The 16,442-nt window shown below is 40.2% G+C and overlaps 1 protein-coding gene across 2 annotated transcripts in view; it reads left to right on the forward strand.

Moving 5' to 3' along the window:
* The window catches only part of GSTCD (glutathione S-transferase C-terminal domain containing), a 517,648-nt gene that overhangs the window by 457,555 nt on the left and 43,651 nt on the right, over positions 1-16,442 (forward strand). For both annotated transcript variants that reach the window (XM_053703512.1, XM_053703511.1), the window contains exon 11: positions 12,631-12,700. In XM_053703512.1, coding sequence (XP_053559487.1) covers positions 12,631-12,700 — 70 coding nt within the window. The remainder of the gene's footprint in view (positions 1-12,630; positions 12,701-16,442) is intronic.

Here is a 16,442-nt window from a genome sequence, read left to right on the forward strand (position 1 = left end):
CGTCCCTCCCCCCATATTTAAAAAATTGTTTCCTATGGTCGACCCCAGAAAGGACTTATGGCAGACAGTCCCCAAGGTCGAGGGAGCGGTTTCTACTTTAAACAAACGCACCACTATACCCATAGAGGATAGTTGTGCTTTCAAAGATCCTATGGATAAAAAATTAGAAGGTTTGCTTAAAAAGATGTTTGTTCAGCAGGGTTACCTTCTACAACCAATTTCATGCATTGTCCCTGTCACTACAGCCGCATGTTTCTGGTTTGATGAACTGATAAAGGCGCTCGATAGTGATTCTCCTCCTTATGAGGAGATTATGGACAGAATCAATGCTCTCAAATTGGCTAATTCTTTCACCCTAGACGCCACTTTGCAATTGGCTAGGTTAGCGGCTAAGAATTCTGGGTTTGCTATTGTGGCGCGCAGAGCGCTTTGGTTGAAATCTTGGTCGGCTGATGCGTCTTCCAAGAACAAGCTACTAAACATTCCTTTCAAGGGGAAAACGCTGTTTGGCCCTGACTTGAAAGAGATTATCTCTGATATCACTGGGGGTAAGGGCCACGCCCTTCCTCAGGATCGGCCTTTCAAGGCAAAAAATAGACCAAATTTTCGTCCCTTTCGTAAAAACGGACCAGCCCAAAGTGCTACGTCCTCTAAGCAAGAGGGTAATACTTCTCAAGCCAAGCCAGCTTGGAGACCAATGCAAGGCTGGAACAAGGGAAAGCAGGCCAAGAAACCTGCCACTGCTACCAAGACAGCATGAAATATTGGCCCCCGATCCGGGACCGGATCTGGTGGGGGGCAGACTCTCTCTCTTCGCTCAGGCTTGGGCAAGAGATGTTCTGGATCCTTGGGCGCTAGAAATAGTCTCCCAGGGTTATCTTCTGGAATTCAAGGGACTTCCCCCAAGGGGGAGGTTCCACAGGTCTCAGTTGTCTTCAGACCACATAAAAAGACAGGCGTTCTTACATTGTGTAGAAGACCTGTTAAAAATGGGAGTGATTCATCCTGTTCCATTAAGAGAACAAGGGATGGGGTTCTACTCCAATCTGTTCATAGTTCCCAAAAAAGAGGGAACGTTCAGACCAATCTTAGATCTCAAGATCTTAAACAAGTTTCTCAAGGTTCCATCGTTCAAGATGGAAACCATTCGAACTATTCTTCCTTCCATCCAGGAAGGTCAATTCATGACCACGGTGGATTTAAAGGATGCGTATCTACATATTCCTATCCACAAGGAACATCATCGGTTCCTAAGGTTTGCATTCCTGGACAAACATTACCAGTTCGTGGCGCTTCCTTTCGGATTAGCCACTGCTCCCAGGATTTTCACAAAGGTACTAGGGTCCCTTCTAGCGGTGCTAAGACCAAGGGGCATTGCAGTAGTACCTTACCTGGACGACATTCTGATTCAAGCGTCGTCCCTTCCTCAAGCAAAGGCTCACACGGACATCGTCCTGGCCTTTCTCAGATCTCACGGCTGGAAAGTGAACGTGGAAAAGAGTTCTCTATCCCCGTCAACAAGGGTTCCCTTCTTGGGAACAATTATAGACTCCTTAGAAATGAGGATTTTTCTAACAGAGGCCAGAAAAACAAAACTTCTAGACTCTTGTCGGATACTTCATTCCGTTCCTCTTCCTTCCATAGCTCAGTGCATGGAAGTGATCGGGTTGATGGTAGCGGCAATGGACATAGTTCCTTTTGCGCGCATTCATCTAAGACCATTACAACTGTGCATGCTCAGTCAGTGGAATGGGGACTATACAGACTTGTCTCCAAAGATACAAGTAAATCAGAGGACTAGAGACTCACTCCGTTGGTGGCTGTCCCTGGACAACCTGTCACAAGGGATGACATTCCGCAGACCAGAGTGGGTCATTGTCACGACCGACGCCAGTCTGATGGGCTGGGGCGCGGTCTGGGGATCCCTGAAAGCTCAGGGTCTTTGGTCTCGGGAAGAATCTCTTCTACCGATAAATATTCTGGAACTGAGAGCGATATTCAATGCTCTCAAGGCTTGGCCTCAGCTAGCGAGGACCAAGTTCATACGGTTTCAATCAGACAACATGACGACTGTTGCGTACATCAACCATCAGGGGGGAACAAGGAGTTCCCTAGCGATGGAAGAAGTGACCAAAATCATTCTATGGGCGGAGTCTCACTCCTGCCACCTGTCTGCTATCCACATCCCAGGAGTGGAAAATTGGGAAGCGGATTTTCTGAGTCGTCAGACATTGCATCCGGGGGAGTGGGAACTCCATCCGGAAATCTTTGCCCAAGTCACTCAGCTGTGGGGCATTCCAGACATGGATCTAATGGCCTCTCGTCAGAACTTCAAAGTTCCTTGCTACGGGTCCAGATCCAGGGATCCCAAGGCGGCTCTAGTGGATGCACTAGTAGCACCTTGGACCTTCAAACTAGCTTATGTGTTCCCGCCGTTTCCTCTCATCCCCAGGCTGGTAGCCAGGATCAATCAGGAGAGGGCGTCGGTGATCTTGATAGCTCCTGCGTGGCCACGCAGGACTTGGTATGCAGATCTGGTGAATATGTCATCGGCTCCACCTTGGAAGCTACCTTTGAGACGAGACCTTCTTGTTCAGGGTCCGTTCGAACATCCGAATCTGGTTTCACTCCAGCTGACTGCTTGGAGATTGAACGCTTGATTTTATCGAAGCGAGGATTCTCAGATTCTGTTATCGATACTCTTGTTCAGGCCAGAAAGCCTGTAACTCGAAAGATTTACCACAAGATTTGGAAAAAATATATCTGTTGGTGTGAATCTAAAGGATTCCCTTGGGACAAGGTTAAGATTCCTAGGATTCTATCCTTCCTTCAAGAAGGATTGGAAAAAGGATTATCTGCAAGTTCCCTGAAGGGACAGATTTCCGCCTTGTCGGTGTTACTTCACAAAAAGCTGGCAGCTGTGCCAGATGTTCAAGCCTTTGTTCAGGCTCTGGTTAGAATCAAGCCTGTTTACAAACCTTTGACTCCTCCTTGGAGTCTCAATTTAGTTCTTTCAGTTCTTCAGGGGGTTCCGTTTGAACCCTTGCATTCCGTTGATATTAAATTATTATCTTGGAAAGTTTTGTTTTTGGTTGCAATTTCTTCTGCTAGAAGAGTTTCAGAATTATCTGCTCTGCAGTGTTCTCCTCCTTATCTGGTGTTCCATGCAGATAAGGTGGTTTTGCGTACTAAACCTGGTTTTCTTCCGAAAGTTGTTTCTAACAAAAACATTAACCAGGAGATTATCGTACCTTCTCTGTGTCCGAAACCAGTTTCAAAGAAGGAACGTTTGTTGCACAATTTGGATGTTGTTCGCGCTCTAAAATTCTATTTAGAAGCTACAAAGGATTTTAGACAAACATCTTCCTTGTTTGTTGTTTATTCCGGTAAAAGGAGAGGTCAAAAAGCAACTTCTACCTCTCTCTCTTTTTGGATTAAAAGCATCATCAGATTGGCTTACGAGACTGCCGGACGGCAGCCTCCCGAAAGAATCACAGCTCATTCCACTAGGGCTGTGGCTTCCACATGGGCCTTCAAGAACGAGGCTTCTGTTGATCAGATATGTAGGGCAGCGACTTGGTCTTCACTGCACACTTTTACCAAATTTTACAAGTTTGATACTTTTGCTTCTTCTGAGGCTATTTTTGGGAGAAAGGTTTTGCAAGCCGTGGTGCCTTCCATTTAGGTGACCTGATTTGCTCCCTCCCTTCATCCGTGTCCTAAAGCTTTGGTATTGGTTCCCACAAGTAAGGATGACGCCGTGGACCGGACACACCTATGTTGGAGAAAACAGAATTTATGTTTACCTGATAAATTACTTTCTCCAACGGTGTGTCCGGTCCACGGCCCGCCCTGGTTTTTTTTTAATCAGGTCTGATATTTTATTTTCTTTAACTACAGTCACCACGGTACCATATGGTTTCTCCTATGCAAATATTCCTCCTTAACGTCGGTCGAATGACTGGGGTAGGCGGAGCCTAGGAGGGATCATGTGACCAGCTTTGCTGGGCTCTTTGCCATTTCCTGTTGGGGAAGAGAATATCCCACAAGTAAGGATGACGCCGTGGACCGGACACACCGTTGGAGAAAGTAATTTATCAGGTAAACATAAATTCTGTTTTTTTATTTACCAGCCTCTCCTCAGTAGCCACACTTAGCATTAGATCTCCCCCCACCACCACTAAAGTTTACTGAAGTAAACAAAGGAAAATGCACCCTACAGACCTATTTTCCCAAATTACTACATTAGATATCTTATGAAACTTTCCCAACAATATTCTCTTTCCCTCTATATGTTGTACATAGGGCATCTACTCAGGACAATTTACAAAATATTGTTTTGGCTTTTTAAGTAGCCAATATATTCTTTCCCCCTCATATCCCCATATATACTTTACCTAGTATGGTTTTAGCGGTCCAAGAGTGGCTGTAATATCTTATTTGGGGACAAAAACGTGTTATAGTTTCTGCAATTACAAGGGGAACTTTTCTATAAAAAAAAAGAGGTTATGTTACTTTGTATTTGCTTTATGCATTATAGTTATATATCGTGACTTTGCCATATAGCAATGTTATGTCTGTGATGTACTTACATATGTATACATGGAGGTGACTCTGTGTTTTTGACTTATGGAAGCAAATGCTACTTACACCTGTATCTTATAAGCCTCAATAAAAAGATTTAAAATATTAATAAAAAAAATATATATATATTATTATAACCATGTTGGCTGTGGTAAACTGGGGAATGGGTAATAAAGGGATTATCTATCCTTTTAAACAATAAAAAATTTGGAGTAGAAGATCACAGGTAAGGAGCACAGGCGTTAACATTAATATTTGTAATCTAAGGTCGGGTTACGATAGCACCAAACTTGTTATAGCCCGATTTTTGAGAAGCCCAACGTTGGTTGGAAGCGTTAACACAACATTAACTTACACATACACAAAAAGACCAACTGCACGCATTACGCAAAATATTTCCTTGGAAAACTGGTACTAAAATTGAGCCATAAACTAATTTTAGCTGTTGGCAACTTTGGTAGCTTATGGCCTCATTTTTACTGACAAAACGAGCCCTTGGTGTTTCATGGCCTAGCAGTAACAACTGCTTTCCCAGCAAAACACCACTAAAGTATATAGGGCTGAATTATCAAGCTCCGAATGAAGCTTGATGCAAACATTAGTTATGAAGCAGCGGTCTAAATATTGCTGCTCCATAACTTGTCCGCTGCCTCTGAGGCTGCGATCTTCAATCCGCCCAATCCTGTATGATCGGGCTGATTGACACCCCCTGCTATCGGCCGATTGGACGTGAATATGCAGGGGGCGGCATTGCACAAGCAGTTCACAAGAACTGCTTGTGTAATGATAAATGCAGACAGCGTATGCTGTCGGCATTTATCGATGTGCGATGGACATGATACGCTACATCGTATCATGTCCGCTCGCACATTAATAAATAGGCCCCCAAGTGTTAAAGGGACATAAACGTGCAAAAAAAAGAACATGCTATAATTTGTTAAATCATTTTAACATTGCACTTTTAATGCAGATAATTGTTTGTCTACCCCTACAAATGTTTTATAATTAAAGTTAGCTCCAGAGCAACAGTAAATTAGGTAATTAGGTAGTAATATTAAGGTGTAAATTAATGATGACATAAATGACATTAGTTCTTATAAACACAGTGCATAATAAATGATAAAATTGTATGTCCACTGTGATGGATTTAAAGGGATATGAAATCCAATTTTTTTTCTTTCATGATTCAGATAGAGCATGCAATTTTAAACAACTTTCTAATTTACTCCTATTATCAATTTTTGTATCATTCTCTTGGTATGTCTATTTGAAAAGACAAGAATGTAAGCTTAGGAGCCGTCCCATTTTTGGTTCAGCACCCTGGGTAACTTAGGCCTAGATTTGGAGTTTGGCGGTAGCCGTGAAAACCAGCGTTAGAGGCTCCTAACGCTGGTTTTAGGCTACCGCCGGTATTTGGAGTCAGTCAAAAAAGGGTCTAACGCTCACTTTTCAGCCGCAACTTTTCCATACCATAGATCCCCTTACGTCAATTGCGTATCCTATCTTTTCAATGGGATCTTTCTAACTCCGGTATTTAGAGTCGTGGGTGAAGTGAGCGTTAGAAATCTAACGACAAAACTCCAGCCGCAGAAAAAAGTCAGTAGTTAAGAGCTTTCTGGGCTAACGCCGGTTCATAAAGCTCTTAACTACTGTGCTCTAAAGTACACTAACACCCATAAACTACCTATGTACCCCTAAACTGAGGTCCTCCCACATCGCCGCCACTCGATTAAATTTTTTTAACCCCTAATCTGCCGACCGCCACCTATGTTATACTTATGTACCCCTAATCTGCTGCCCCTAACACCGCCGACCCCTATATTATATTTATTAACCCCTAATCTGCCCCCCACAACGTCGCCGCCAACTACCTACAATAATTAACCCCTAATCTGCCGACCGCAAAGCGCCGCTACTTAAGTTATCCTTATGTACCCCTAATCTGCTGCCCCTAACACCGCCGACCCCTATATTATATTTATTAACCCCTAATCTGCCCCCCACAACGTCGCCTCCACCTGCCTACACTTATTAACCCCTAATCTGCCAAGCGGACCGCACCGCTACTCTATTAAATTTATTAACCCCTAAAGCTAATTCTAACCCTAACACCCCCCTAATTTAAATATAATTTTATTCTAACGAAATAAATTAACTCTTATTAAATAACTTATTCCTATTTAAAGCTAAATACTTACCTGTAAAATAAACCCTAATATAGCTACAATATAACGAATAATTACATTGTAGCTATTTTAGGATTAATATTTATTTTACAGGCAACTTTGTAATTATTTTAACCGGGTACAATAGCTATTAAATAGTTAAGAACTATTTAATAGTTACCTAGTTAAAATAATAACAAAATTACCTGCAAAATAAATCCTAACCTAAGTTACAATTAAACCTAACACTATACTATCATTAAATTAATTAAATAAAATACCTACAATTACCTACAATTAAACCTAACACTACACTATCAATAAATTAATTAAATACAATATCTACAAATAACTACAATGAAATAAACTAACTAAAGTACAAAAAATAAAAAAGAACTAAGTTACAAAAAATACAAAAATATTTACAAACATAAGAAAAATATTACAACAATTTTAAACTAATTACACCTACTCTAAGCCCCCTAATAAAATAACAAAGCCCCCCAAAATAAAAAAATGCCCTACCCTATTCTAAATTACTAAAGTTCAAAGCTCTTTTACCTTACCAGCCCTGAACAGGGCCCTTTGCGGGGCATGCCCCAAGAAATTCAGCTCTTTTGCCTGTAAAAAAACACATACAATACCCCCCCCAACATTACAACCCACCACCCACATACCCCTAATCTAACCCAAACCCCCCTTAAATAAACCTAACACTAAGCCCCTGAAGATCTTCCTACCTTATCTTCACCTCACCAGGTATCACCGATCCGTCCTGGCTCCAAAATCTTCCTCCAAGCCCAAGCGGGGGCTAGACATCCACCATCCGACGGCTGAAGAAGTCCAGAAGAGGGTCCAAAGTCTTCATCCTATCCGGGAAGAAGAGTAGATCCGGACCGGCAACCATCATCTTCCAAGCGGCATCTTCTATCTTCATCCGATGAGGACCGGCTCCATCTTGAAGACCTCCATCGCGGATCCATCCTTCTTCTCCGACGACTAGACGACGAATGGCGGTTCCTTTAAATGACGTCATCCAAGATGGCGTCCCTCGAATTCCGATTGGCTGATATGATTCTATCAGCCAATCAGAATTAAGGTAGGAATATTCTGATTGGCTGATGGAATCAGCCAATCAGAATCAAGTTCAATCCGATTGGCTGATCCAATCAGCCAATCAGATTGAGCTCGCATTCTATTGGCTGTTCCGATCAGCCAATAGAATGCGAGCTCTATCTGATTGGCTGATCGGATCAGCCAATCGGATTGAACTTGATTCTGATTGGCTGATTCCATCAGCCAATCAGAATATTCCTACCTTAATTCCGATTGGCTGATAGAATCCTATCAGCCAATCGGAATTCGAGGGACGCCATCTTGGATGACGTCCCTTAAAGGAACCGTCATTCGTCGTCTAGTCGTCGGTTGAAGAGGATGTTCCGCGTCGGCTTGGAAGAAGATGGCTCCGCTCCAGAAGAAAGAAGATTGAAGATGCGGCTTGATAGAAGACTTCATCCCGATGATGGACTTCCGACTTCAGCCCGATGATGGATTTCTTCAGCCGCCGCTTGGATCCAGACTTCAGCCCGAGGATTGACATCACTCTTCAGCCCCCCGCTTGGGCCTTGGATCAAGACTCTGAACCCGGCGAGGTGAACACAAGGTAGGAAGATCTTCAGGGGCTTAGTGTTAGGTTTATTTAAGGGGGGTTTGGGTTAGATTAGGGGTATGTGGGTGTTGGGTTGTAATGTGGGGGGGGGGTATTGTATGTGTTTTTTTTACAGGCAAAAGAGCTGAATTTCTTGGGGCATGCCCCGCAAAGGGCCCTGTTCAGGGCTGGTAAGGTAAAAGAGCTTTGAACTTTAGTAATTTAGAATAGGGTAGGGCAGTTTTTTATTTTGGGGGTCTTTGTTATTTTATTAGGGGGCTTAGAGTAGGTGTAATTAGTTTAAAATTGTTGTAATTTTTTCTAATGTTTGTAAATATTTTTTTATTTTTTGTAACTTAGTTCTTTTTTATTTTTTGTACTTTAGTTAGTTTATTTAATTGTATTTATTTGTAGATATTGTATTTAATTAATGTATTGATAGTGTAGTGTTAGGTTTAATTGTAGATAATTGTAGGTATTTTATTTAATTAATTTATTGATAGTGTAGTGTTAGGTTTAATTGTAACTTAGGTTAGGATTTATTTTACAGGTAATTTTGTAATTATTTTAACTAGGTAACTATTAAATAGTTCTTAACTAGCTATTGTACCTGGTTAAAATAATTACAAAGTTGCCTGTAAAATAAATATTAATCCTAAAATAGCTACAATGTAATTATTCGTTATATTGTAGCTATATTAGGGTTTATTTTACAGGTAAGTATTTAGCTTTAAATAGGAATAAGTTATTTAACCCCTTAAGGACCAGCGACGTACCCTGTATGTCACTGACCTATTTTTGGGACTTGATTGTTTTATAGTGCGGTCTTGCCACCAGCGTTGAGACTGCTCTATTCCACAAAGCCTGCTGGATGGAGGGCATTAATATAGTGTTCTTGCTAGATTTGTGCTATTATGTCCTGAAAAAACCCTTAACGACCAGTGACATACAGTGTACATTGTGGTCATTAAGGGGTTAATAAGAGTTAATTTATTTCGTTAGAATAAAATTATATTTAACTTAGGGGGGTGTTAGGGTTAGAATTAGCTTTAGGGGTTAAAAAATTTATTAGATTAGCGGTGAGCTCCGATCGGCAGATTAGGGGTTAATACTTGAAGTTAGGTGTCGGCGATGTTAGGGAGGGCAGATTAGGGGTTAATACTATTTATTATAGGGTTAGTGAGGCGGATTAGGGGTTAATAACTTTATTATAATAGCGGTGCGGTCCGCTCGGCAGATTAGGGCTTAATAAGTGTAGGTAGGTAGCGGCGACGTTGTGGGGGGCAGATTAGGGGTTAATAAATTTAATATAGGGGTCGGCGGTGTTAGGGACAGCAGATTAGGGGTTCATAGCTATAATGTAGGTTGCGGTGGTGTACGGAGCGGCAGATTAGGGGTTAAAAATAATATGCAGGGGTCAGCGATAGCGGGGGCGGCAGATTAGGGGTTAATAAGTGTAAGGTTAGGGGTGTTTAGACTCGGGGTACATGTTAGGGTGTTAGGTGCAGACGTAGGAAGTGTTTCCCCATAGAAAACAATGGGGCTGCGTTAGGAGCTGAACACGGCTTTTTTGCAGGTGTTAGGTTTTTTTTCAGCTCAAACAGCCCCATTGTTTTCTATGGGGGAATCGTGCACGAGCACGTTTTTGAGGCTGGCCGCGTCCGTAAGCAACTCTGGTATCGAGAGTTGAAATTGCGTTAAATATGCTCTACGCTCCTTTTTTGGAGCCTAACGCAGCCATTCTGTGGACTCTCAATACCAGAGTTATTTTAAAGGTGCGGCCAGAAAAAAGCCAGCGTTAGCTACGCGGGTCGTTACTGACAAAACTCTAAATCTAGCCGTTAGAAAGTTGCTTAAAATTGCATGCTCTATCTGAATTATCTTGGTATTCTTTTTTGAAGGCTAAACATAGGTAGGCTCAAATGCTAATTTCTAAGCCCTTGAAGGCTGCCTCGTATCTCAGTGTGTTTTGGCAGGTTTTCACAGCTAGACAGTGCTAGTGCATGTGTGCCATAATAGATAACATTCTCACTCCTGTGGATTTACCTATGAGTCAGCACTGATTGGCTAAGATGCAAGTCTGTCAAAAGAACTGAGATAAGGGGGCAGTCTGCAGAGGCTTAGATACAAGGTAATCACAGAGGTAAAAAGTGTATTAATATAACTGTGTTAGTTATGCAAAACTGTGGAATGGGTATTAAAGGGATTATCTATCTTTTTAAAAAATTAAAACATACAGCTTTTTTTTTTATCAAGTTACAGATGCATCTTTGGAGCTTTAGCGGTGCAGCCAATAGTTAAGAAGCAGTGGTCTTAACCTCTCCACCAGTACTGAACTATTATCACCCCCAACTAATCTAACCAGTGTGATTGGCAGTCCCTGGGGGTAAAACAAAACCTTGTCCGTTTGTCATTTGATAATGGTAAAGTTATCAATAGATATTGCAATTTTTATTTTGTTCCATATGCACTGTGAGAAAATTTGTATACAAGATTAACTGTACATTCCAAATCCATATGCCACAGAAAATCCTGGAACAAAAAAATGTTGAGATATTATTTTATTTACTTAGGCCATTTTGTTATGTGCACAGTTATTTGGCTATAGCACTGATTTTCAAACCTGTCCTCAGGCCTCTCTAACAAGCCACGTTTTGAGGATATCTGAACTTGGAGCACAGGTGTAAACATGGTTGTTTTACCTGCTCTGATCGAAGGTTATCCTGAAAACCTGGACTGTTGGGGAGGACAGGTTTGAAAACCAGTGGGCTATAGTAATAGGTCTCATTTGGCTGCCTAGATGTCTTATTGTTCATTTACATAAATAGTTGTTATGAACTGCTGTGAAAAACAATAATTTCAATAAAAACTGCAACACTTAAGAAATAAGTTTGTAAATCATGTTCTCAGTTTTGTTATGGTGAACTAATCTTTCTGGATAGAGCAAACTTTGTCTTAGCAATCTAACAGACACGAAAAAGTGGTATCTATAAGGTAATAAATGAGATACACCTTGTTTGTATGCTGGAACCAAAGTAGCAGGAAATGATCTGAAGGTGATTATCCGGAACAGGCTGAATTTAGAACCAACAGAGAAGTTCAAAAACTGTGTTAAACTCAGGGAACTCTCAGAAGAAGTAACAGGAGACAGTCCAGATTCAGGAACCAGGTGACCCAGTAGTAACCATGCGTCAAATCACAGGGAGTAGACAGCAATCCAAGTCACAATGACCAAAAGTCTGTAGGCAGGGCATAATCCAATGAACAAAAAAAGTCATAACAGGAAGGTCAGGACTGAAATATTAATGCCAGGGTGTTCTCACAAAATAACAAAGTACAGAATGCAGCTATCAAGAACCTTTTAACACTTTCTGTGAAGGCTTTGCTGCCAATACTGCCGCAAGGTCACTTTCAATTTTTAAAGCATAAAATGTGGTATCCTGATTGGAGGGCAAAAAAAGTCTGAGCAAACATTAGCACAAACATGGATCACTGCTGCACTAATCTTAGCTCACCTACACCTTCAGTTCTGCACTATTCACAGGACTTTCTTCTTTCAATACTGTGCAACACCTCCTCACAAGATCCGTCCATAAGCCAGAGATAGCAGACCTCTAGCCGTGCTAGCATTAATTTTAGTATGGCCTTACATTTACTGTGGTGTTTTGGGGCGTTCTCGAGGCATGGTCTGCATTTTTCACCTAAACCTCGCCTCAGCATACAGAATTTAAAAACCTGATTGCTCTTTGGAAGTGTTTCCTCTTAATCGTGTTTCACTATTTCAAAGCTGATGAGGTTATTTCATTCTTGTATTTGAACTTTTTCAGAGTTTTCTTTTGTGCATATGTTAGAGTGGATTGTTTTATATAAGGTGTATTTTTGTTAGTTTTGTAATGTTTTGAAAGTGTTTTTGTGAAGCTTGACAGCGAAACTTGTTTTATGCAGCAAGAAGTTAATGGTTGCAAGATGGAAGTGTCTCCATTGATTTCCCTGGAGCTGAATTTGTTGCTCTGATGAGGAACAATTCCAAATCTTTATGAATTCCAATTTTTTTGAGCAGCAAAGCTTTAACAAAATAGTTGTTTTACAAATGAGTTTAATTGAATCAAGGCTATTGACTCAATGGACATTACTTGGGATACTGTCATACTATTTGTGCACAATTGTTAGCCTTTCTTATCTTTTCCCCATAATTATTACTTTGTATCTATATTATTTTTATTTTTTTACCAGGAGCACATGGTTCTCTGCAGATTTGCCGACCAGACAGAAGTCCAGCTTCCATTGGAACGGAGGCAGATAGGTATGTGTTTCTGCAAAGCATCTGACGATTAACACATAATACACATTTTTATAAATAGCCAGACTATCAAACATTTTAGTGCATTATATAGATGCTTAGGAATTTATTTTGTTCTGCAAATGAGACATAGATATTTTAATGCATTTAAATTGTTGGACCAATAGAAATTGTTTCTTTGCTTTGAAAAATAAACCTACACAGATACAGCTTTGTAATATTTGAAATATATACACAGATGAATTGAAACATCTGGGTAACTAATCTTCAAAGGCTCTGCATTATCTGCTTCTATAATAAATTAATTGGACTCCAGTATGAGAGACTTACTGAAAATCAGAGAAAACATGACATTTGCATAACATAACTCGAGTCCTGGGAATGTTCTAACAGGACAGATTAAAGGATTTTCTTTTTGAACACAAATGAATAAGTGCAGTGGCTGCTAATTAACTCACCTTTGTACAAATAGGGTAAACTTGAACCCTGGTGAGATTATCAATAGGTTTTGCAATCTCAAAGGCAATGTTAATAATGAACTTTCCCTGATACTTAATTTCTCAATAATGCATACCTGCGTACTATGCTAACAAACCCAAATGGCTCTGGATAATATAATTATTTAGTTAATGTCACAGAAAATTGTTTCTGCGTTTAACTTTTTAATCAAACCAAATTAGCAGGCTCTTTAGTTTTTATATAGCGTGTTTTTCATAGGCATTATTATAAACAGAATGTGTGAATTCTTTCAAAAGGTCTGTAAGATTATAATCCATTGGAATTTGAGTGTACTTAAACACTGAATCATTCTATAACATACAGGTGAAACTCGACAAATTAGAATTTCTTTCAAGTAATTAACAAGAGTCCATGAGCTAGTGACGTATGGGATATACATTCCTACCAGGAGGGGCAAAGTTTCCCAAACCTTAAAATGCCTATATACACCCCTCACCACACCCACAAATCAGTTTTACAAACTTTGCCTCCAAGGGAGGTGGTGAAGTAAGTTTGTGCTAGATTCTACGTTGATATGCGCTCCGCAGCAAGTTGGAGCCCGGTTTTCCTCTCAGCGTGCAGTGAATGTCAGAGGGATGTGAAGAGAGTATTGCCTATTGAATGCAGTGATCTCCTTCTACGGGGTCTATTTCATAAGGTTCTCTGTTATCGGTCGTAGAGATTCATCTCTTACCTCCCTTTTCAGATCGACGATATACTCTTATATTTACCATTACCTCTACTGATTCTCGTTTCAGTACTGGTTTGGCTTTCTACAAACATGTAGATGAGTGTCCTGGGGTAAGTAAGTCTTATTTTCTGTGACACTCTAAGCTATGGTTGGGCACTTTATTTATAAAGTTCTAAATATATGTATTCAAACATTTATTTGCCTTGACTCAGAATGTTCAACTTTCCTTATTTTCAGACAGTCAGTTTCATATTTGGGATTATGCATTGAATTATCATATTTTTCTTACCTCAAAAATTTGACTTTTTTCCCTGTGGGCTGTTAGGCTCGCGGGGGCTGAAAATGCTTCATTTTATTGCGTCATTCTTGGCGCGGACTTTTTTGGCGCAAAAATTCTTTTCCGTTTCCGGCGTCATACGTGTCGCCGGAAGTTACGTCATTTTTTGACGTTATTTTGCGCCAAAAATGTCGGCGTTCCGGATGTGGCGTCATTTTTGGCGCCAAAAGCATTTAGGCGCCAAATAATGTGGGCGTCTTATTTGGCGCTAAAAAAATATGGGCGTCGCTTTTGTCTCCACATTATTTCAGTCTCATTTTTCATTTGCTTCTGGTTGCTAGAAGCTTGATATTTGGCATTCTTTCCCATTCCTGAAACTGTCTTATAAGGAATTTGATCTATTTTGCTTTATATGTTGTTTTTTCTCTTACATATTGCAAGATGTCTCACGTTGCATCTGAGCCAGAAGATACTACAGGAAAATCACTGCCTGCTGGATCTACCAAAGCTAAGTGTATCTGCTGTAAATTTTTGGTAGCTATTCCTCCAGCTGTTGTTTGTAATAATTGTCATGACAAACTTGTTAAAGCAGATAATATTTCCTTTAGTAATGTACCATTGCCTGTTGCAGTTCCCTCAACATCTAAGGTGCAGAATGTTCCTGATAACATAAGAGATTTTGTTTCTGAATCCATAAAGAAGGCTTTGTCTGTTATTTCTCCTTCTAGTAAACGTAAAAAGTATTTTAAATCTTCTCTCTCTACAGATGAATTTTTAAATGAACACCATCATTCTGATTCTTTGGACTCTTCTGGTTCAGAGGATTCTATCTCAGAGATTGATGCTGATAAATCTTCATATTTATTTAAGATGGAATTTATTCGCTCTTTACTTAAAGAAGTACTAATTGCTTTAGAAATAGAGGATTCTAGTCCTCTTGATACTAATTCTATACGTTTGGATAAGGTTTTTAAAGCTCCTGCGGTTATTCCAGAAGTTTTTCCTGTTCCTAATGCTATTTCTGCAGTGATTTCCAAAGAATGGGATAAATTGGGTAATTCATTTACTCCTTCTAAACGTTTTAAGCAATTATATCCTGTTCCGCCTGACAGGTTAGAATTTTGGGACAAAATCCCTAAAGTTGATGGGGCTATTTCTACCCTTGCTAAACGTACTACCATTCCTACGTCAGATGGTACCTCGTTTAAGGATCCTTTAGATAGAAAAATTGAATCCTTTCTAAGAAAAGCTTATCTGTGTTCAGGTAATCTTCTTAGACCTGCTATATCATTGGCTGATGTTGCTGCAGCTTCAACTTTTTGGTTGGAAACCCTAGCGCAACAAGTAGCAAATCGTGATTCTCATGATATTATTATTCTTCTTCAGCATGCTAATAATTTTATCTGTGATGCCATTTTTGATATTATTAGAGTTGATGTTAGGTTTATGTCTCTAGCTATCTTAGCCAGAAGAGCTTTATGGCTTAAGACTTGGAATGCTGATATGGCTTCTAAATCAACTCTACTTTCCATTTCTTTCCAGGGAAACAAATTATTTGGTTCTCAGTTGGATTCTATTATTTCAACTGTTACTGGTGGGAAAGGAACTTTTTTACCACAGGATAAAAAATCTAAAGGTAAAAACAGGGCTAACAATCGTTTTCGTTCCTTTTGTTTCAACAAAGAACAAAAGCCTGATCCTTCGTCCTCAGGAGCAGTTTCAGTTTGGAAACCATCTCCAGTCTGGAATAAATCCAAGCCTGCTAGAAAGGCAAAGCCTGCTTCTAAGTTCACATGAAGGTACGGCCCTCATTCCAGTTCAGCTGGTAGGGGGCAGGTTACGTTTTTTCAAAGAAATTTGGATCAATTCTGTTCACAATCTTTGGATTCAGAGCATTGTTTCAGAAGGGTACAGAATTGGTTTCAAGATCAGACCTCCTGCAAAGAGATTTTTTCTTTCCCGTGTCCCAGTAAATCCAGTGAAAGCTCAAGCATTTCTGAATTGTGTTTCAGATCTAGAGTTGGCTGGAGTAATTATGCCAGTTCCAGTTCCGGAACAGGGGATGGGGTTTTATTCAAATCTCTTCATTGTACCAAAGAAGGAGAATTCCTTCAGACCAGTTCTGGATCTAAAATTATTGAATCGTTATGTAAGGATACCAACGTTCAAGATGGTAACTGTAAGGACTATATTGCCTTTTGTTCAGCAAGGGAATTATATGTCCACAATAGATTTACAGGATGCATATCTGCATATTCCGATTCATCCAGATCATTTTC

Source organism: Bombina bombina, chromosome 2 (assembly GCF_027579735.1).
Source record: "Bombina bombina isolate aBomBom1 chromosome 2, aBomBom1.pri, whole genome shotgun sequence".
NCBI lineage: Eukaryota > Metazoa > Chordata > Amphibia > Anura > Bombinatoridae > Bombina > Bombina bombina.